Consider the following 6,670-nt stretch of genomic DNA (forward strand, 5'->3'; position numbering starts at 1 on the left):
ATCATTCAGAGCCTTCCTAAAAAGCATGATGGTGTCACTTGTGCTTAGAAATTGACAACTTTGTTGGTTTGGGGGTCAGATACAAAGTTACTAGATGCGCCTTCAGACACTGCACAGTGTCTTCTAGCTTTATTGTCTTCTACTACTTCAAATAGAAATGTCTCTTCGCCATTTTAGTTAAATGCTTGTCATTTCCAGACGATACTAAATTATTTTACTCACTTCACTTACAATGCTTTCCCCATCAATTCCACTGATGGGAAACTACCCCATTAATCAAGAACCATCTCCTTTCCTGTCACTCAACTGAAAGTTGCCTCCTTTTCCTCCTTAAAATCCATTCACTTACGGCATGCACCATTCACCTAGGATCCTGTCTTGCCCTGTACCTTAACCACTGGTGCTACCCCTGGGCTCTCTGAGCACAAGAACCACCATGCCTCATGTTCTCTTTCCATCGCATCTGCCAAAATCTCTTTTACTTCAAGGCAATTAGTGAATTGATGTTTTTCTTTCTTCTATCTTTTTTTGAAATTACAAATTTCAAATGTAGGAGGTGGAAATGTGAATTCCAGCCCTACGCAGATTGCTTCAAGGTTTGTAAAACCTCTAATGAAGTCTTCAATCAGCTGTGTAGTTTCATTTTGCCACAACAACCCAAGAGCAGTTCATTTCCTGGAATAATCTGGTTTTACTACGTTATGATCATTCTAATCTTGCTTAGGTTGAAGGGGGCCTGTCCGCCTCAGTGTATCTCTGTCCCCAGTTCTGTGGACACTGTGAGACTGTCCTACAGAACAGCAGACTGTAATGTGATGAACAAAGACACAGAGAACTACCCACAATACAGAATCACGACAAAGAGCAAAAGTAGAATACTGGATTGCAATGGAACAAGGAGGGAAGCGGCCTGGCTCACTACAGATTCAAAGGAAGGGCACTCAGTTCTCTGCACTCTCAGCCTGAACCCACAAGGTAGATTTACTCTGTAACCCATAATTAGCCATGACAGCTCACTTGCAAAAAAAACAGGCCACATCCTGTTAGAGCAGAAATTCAGGTAAGTACGTCTTAACTCCAGGTTTCCCTGTTCAAATTGCCTGTTGAAATTTTCAGAGCCAAATGTGTGGCCACTTGCATATTTTGTTAAGCAATTCGGCCTGACCCTAACTCTACTTTGCTTCCAACCTTGTTTTTCTTTTATTTTTGGCTCTGGTTTTAATTTACAATAACTTGTCGTACTTTCTGTATCTTTATAAGCTCCTTATGTTCTTTCTGGAACAAGCAAGATATAAATAAATTCTTGAATTTTTTCTTCACTATCTTCCTTCTTTATCAGTGTCTCCACATTATTTTACCAAAAAGAGAACACTCAGAATGATATTTATTATTCAATATTACAAATGCATGAAAGTTTTATAAACAGAATTAGGCATGAATTTTGGGAACCTCAGGACTTTCATCTAATTGAAGACAGTTATTTTTATTTATTTTCTTTAAACCATCTATTTTCTGAATAATTCAAGCTTTACAAATATGCTTGTACCTGTGCAATATTTTACAGAAGGGGATGCCATGTGAACCTGTCAGACAACAGACTGCAAATTCTAAGATTGGTTAAAGGGGAGAAAATCATTAAATTAATTCTAAGACTGCCAGGTGTTAAAAGGAAATGTGGTGTAGGAAGGGGCCAAATAGATATAGTCAGCATAAACTGCAAAGTTGAAAAATAAAAGCCAAAAAAAATTTAAAACCTCCTAGTTAGGAGGATATACATATTCATATGGTGACCCAATTCTTACATCATAATTCAGTTTAGCAAAAACTGGTCAAGAATTCACCAAATACACATGTATACAGTGAACCAGAGGCAAAAGTCAAATAGGTGTTGACATTAGGAAATGTTTGATCTTGTCAGGAAATAAGAAATGTAGACAAGAGATTCCAAAGCAGGGAGAAAATAATACTAAGGCCGTGAAAGAGAAATCCTTGGGGAAAGGGAGATCACATAGGAAAAGGAAGATATGTACAGGTGATGGCGTTAGAGATGGCTCTTGGAAATAAGTAAGATTTTATAAGAAAGAAATTTGGGAGAAGAGAACAGTAAAATAAACAGTGGAAGCCTTTGATATTATGGTTACATTGTAGGAAGTACAGGGGGAAAGAATGGGAACTACAACTAACACCGTAGGCTGAGTCATCTTGCTTCCCTCTGTAAGGAAGAATGGACTTGGTTTAGGACAATCATTCATGAAAGTTTATGTGAGCAGGGAGATAGGAAGAATATTTGGCAATATGGAGATAGACAATGGCAAGAATGATTGTTGAAATAGATATACAAAAAGAAAAGAGCTCTCGGCAAGTTGGAGCACAAATACAGAAGAAGGGACTCACAGGGAAAAAGATATTTTGAGGCCATGTTTACCCAAAGTCAATGCTCCCCAAACTGTTTTTTTGAACTTTAATTTCCCAAGTTGTTTTAAAGTTATCTCAGTTATTAGAAGCACACATAACAAAGACAGAGTGTCGAGGTTCAGAACTGGACTCTACCACGAGCAGGCTGTATGATCTTGAGAATGTCACTTAATTTTTCTGTGCTCTAGTTTCCTCATCTGTAATAATTCAGCAGAATGACGCAGGTAATGCACCAGGCACACAGTAAGTGTTCCTTAAATATGAACTCCCATTCTTTGTCTTTTAGATGCCATCGAATCATAAGAGTCATTCTCCAGTATAAATAAATAGATTAAAATACTACAGTTCTCTAGAAGGTTTGGTTGCTATGACCAAAATCATTAGAGCAAGATTACCAACCACATGAGATCTTTAACAAATTTAATTAAACAAGTATAATACAGTAGACTTTGGAGCCAGAACACCAGGGTTCAAGTCCCTTCCCTGCCATTTACTGGTTGATAGGGATAAATAAGTTTCTTTTATTGTCATCATTATTAGCATTGCTATGTTGTTCCCCAAACCTCCATTTATGGACTCTAATCTTTTCACTTTCCAAAGTCTTACAGAAACAAAACCCAAAAGAAAAGTTGAGAGATACATTCAAGTAGAAATACCATTCCTTCTCTATCTAATAAAAATATTTAAATGCTCCTATAAAAATAACCAAAACTTATTCCTTTCCCCTCTTTTTAGTGAGGTATATAATTCGCAAAAAGTCTCAAGGGTGGTTCTGTAGCACCACAGGGGGGTAGGGTTACCAGGGCTGGGGCAGAAGGAGGAAAATATGGTAAACAGTTCTTTGGAAAAATCAATTCCCCTAAAGCTGTGAAGGCCCAAATGTTTGGCATTCAATAAAAAAGTGTGCTGTTGCCTGAAAAGGAAAAGCTTTGCTCATTGGAACACATGGTGATAAGCATAAGATAAAGCAGAGCCCAGACTGAAAGGACGGCTGTGGGTGCCAAACCTTGGCAGAGCCTGAGCCAGACCCGAGAGAAACATCCAGACGAAGAAAGAGAGAAGAGGTGAAACAACAAAGAAAAGTAAACATGTTGTTCATAAAGATGTTAAATGGATCCCTTCGAAACAGGTGATTTCTCTTTTATTATCCCATGAACAGTCTTTGAAAACACTACCTGTTGTTTGCTTGACTGAACGTTCAAAAGGCACCGAAGTCTTTTAAGATCTGAATAGTCCCTAGGAGAAAGGATAACACAATGTCAACCCACGGAAGGCTCCTGGCAAACAAGTTCATGTTACCCCCGATGGCATTGCCACTTGGAGGCCTGTTTTTATAGACTGAAAAGTATAAACACTAAACATTTCCTTTAGGACTCTAAAAAGGATCAAATGTTTCAGTAAATACTGTAAGCAGCTGTCAAGGGTCATCTCTATTTCCCAGACAGCCATTAAATATGTTCAGTAGCTACTGCCTAAGTTAATAATTAGCAAATACAGTATGGGATTACCTGGCGACGATTCCTTGCTGTTTTTTATCTGTTGATTTCTCCGTGATCTTCACCTTTTTGTCTTGATCAGGCATTGTAGAACATCAATGCCTCAGAATTAACATTGCATTCCTTTCAAAGTAAATAGGAGGGAAAATTTTAGTTGGTTTGTATGCCCCAAAATACTTTCAATTACTACGTACAAAATTCATATAAAACATCTATTTAAACATGCAAAAACAAGCATTTATTTCTAATACAATAATAAAAGTGTTAATATGAATACCATTTACTACTTATTTATGGTTTACTTTATAGTAGCCCATAAGCCTATTTTTTCTGGGTCATCCTTGATTTCAAATATCCTGACCTCATTGCCCATAGTATTGGTCTACATATCAGAAAAAGTGGCCTTACTTTTAAGTTTCATACACAAACACACACACACATATATATGAAATTTTATATATATATAAAATCAAATACTTAAAGCCAAATTGATGCTTTTGCCATCTCACTTGTCTATCTCAACAAGATTCCCAATGCACAGGGTTTCTCCCTCACCATGAGTCATTTCTTTAAGATTCTCAGAGAAAACCTCACTCACTCACAGATAAGCTCTCAGTGTTGAGGGTAACATACAAAATGCTGGTGGACTTCCACAATTCCTAAAGCTTTAGAGCTGCTATCTGAAACCCTACATGGGTCGACCCCAGTCATAAGCTCTTCTGGAAAACGTGGGCCAGTCTTGCACAGCTCCTGAACTCACCCAACATCTGCAATGAGACTGGCCCACCTGGAAATATAGTGAAAAGGTATTTCAATCTCCTCAATTAAGCTTTGTAGAGTCATCACATTCACCCTTCCTAAGATTAATTTTAATACTGTTTCCCACTTCTACTCAAAAGATAGTTCACAAGTTCACCAATTATTCAACAGACGGAGAATAATTTGTTCGCTCTTTTTAACAATTTCTAATTCATTGTTTTAGTTTCCAGAATAGAAAAGGAAAATTGAAGATACTCATACTTTTAATTACATAGAAAATATAAAATTAAGTGTGTTATTAATTTAATTTAATTGGATGCAAAATTTTTCAGCTGTGCTTCAATGTCATGGTTTGACTTCAATGTATTGTTCAGGCATGAAAAGGTATGCATTATTGCCTTATGATTACATGCCATAATGGATTGTGAAATCTGTGGTCAAAAGCCAAGTGTTCTAGAGGTATTTAGAGGCAAAAGGAATGTACCAATAGGTGTTTCACTGCAGAAGAGTCTAGTGAAAATTAATTTTATGAAATATACAGGGAGAGTTTATCTAAGAATTTAAATGTGGTTTTCCCAATATAGTTGTCATTGGTGACCAACAGTAGATAGAACTGAAATTAAAAGCTGGAGACCAAGGCTCTCATCACAGGTACACAACCAAAAAAGGAACGGTATCGGTACTTTAGTATTGTACCGAGGGGATAATGCCATGAAGTCCTTCATTCAACAAGTATTACTAAACTTTTACTATACCCAGCCTCAGAATTAAAACTGATAAAGGTAAAAGAAGCACTACAGATTTCTACCACAGGAAAGAAAAACCCACTTAGGAACTTCAAAACCTGTTTTATGAGGTGCTCAGATAGAAATTTGATTTAGCATAAGTTTTACTTTAAAAGAAAGAAAGACTGTTTTAGAAGAAGGAAATGAAAGGCCCAATAATAAGTACCCAAAACTGTGTAGAAAAGTTCACAAGCCCTTCTGCTAGAAGGAGAATGCATTTACAATTCTCAAATCCTGGTAAACATCTTGTCTTATTTTCTTGCTTAATCTCTGTATTTTATTGACTGATTGAGTGAATTGAAAATAATCATCTCATAGTTTTATCAGTTTGAGATTAACATGTACTCTGTGAGCTGGAAGAGTGAATAGAGACAACTCTCTGGAAATGTTTCACTTAATTAAGCAGTAAACAAATTCACCAGTATCAGTAGAAACAGACAATTGCCTTTAGGATAAAAAATAAAATCCTTTCCACTTAATGGTAGCTACAATGGAAACTATTCTGGAAAAAAAAAATACTTTGAGAAGTTGGGAATGCATTAAAATATTTAATATAATCTTACTTTACTTTAACAATCACGATTACACTACGCTAATGTCTATAATCCAACATTTAGGGGGAGGACAGTTCAGGTCTTAAGTCAAGATGCTCAGAAGCAGATAATGTATTAAGAAACTGTTTCCGAGAGAGGTCAGGCAAGGGGTGCTATCTAAGACAAGCTCTGCAGAGGGTAGCTTCAGTTTGATTCCCTCTGAATTAGCTCTGAAGTGAAGGTTATGCCTCAAAGTTGTCCACATCTAAAAAAAGGGAGTCTGGTTCTCATATTCCTGTAATGTCAGTAATAACAGAAGTGCCTGGGGGTAAAGAGACTTCAGAAGCTTGAGGACAGCCCTCTAAACAAAGAGACACAGGAATCAACAGTTAGAAGAAAAGAACACTGAAGACAAAGCCCAGGACACACAGTCAGACGGGATCAGAGAGGCTCTGGACAGAGTGCCCACATTATCCATTATGATCACCAACTCCAGGTGGAAGAGTTGTAGATAAGAGTGTACAAGAATCTTTGCTGTGGCTACAAACTGAGCAGAGAGAGCCTACTGCAATAGCTCTCAACACGGAGTCAAATTTCCTCCTCCTTTTCTTGGCCTCTCCAGACACCAGCATGTCCTCCTGGCCTAGTAGCTGAGCTGGCTCAGGCCTTAGCCCTCCTCTCT

The 6,670-nt window shown here is 37.4% G+C and overlaps 1 protein-coding gene across 1 annotated transcript in view; it reads right to left on the bottom strand.

Moving 5' to 3' along the window:
• NEK10 (NIMA related kinase 10) overlaps window positions 1-3,997 on the bottom strand; it is a 219,000-nt gene extending 215,003 nt beyond the window's left edge. The window contains exons 1-2 of the mRNA XM_003781754.1: window positions 3,924-3,997; window positions 3,591-3,651 (exon numbers count right to left, since the gene is read on the bottom strand). Of these exons, the coding sequence (XP_003781802.1) occupies window positions 3,591-3,651; window positions 3,924-3,997 (135 nt within the window). The remainder of the gene's footprint in view (window positions 1-3,590; window positions 3,652-3,923) is intronic.
• Window positions 3,998-6,670: the final 2,673 nt, after the last annotated feature.

This window comes from Otolemur garnettii, unplaced genomic scaffold (genome assembly GCF_000181295.1).
Source record: "Otolemur garnettii isolate 467f Iridium unplaced genomic scaffold, OtoGar3 scaffold00002, whole genome shotgun sequence".
Lineage (NCBI taxonomy): Eukaryota > Metazoa > Chordata > Mammalia > Primates > Galagidae > Otolemur > Otolemur garnettii.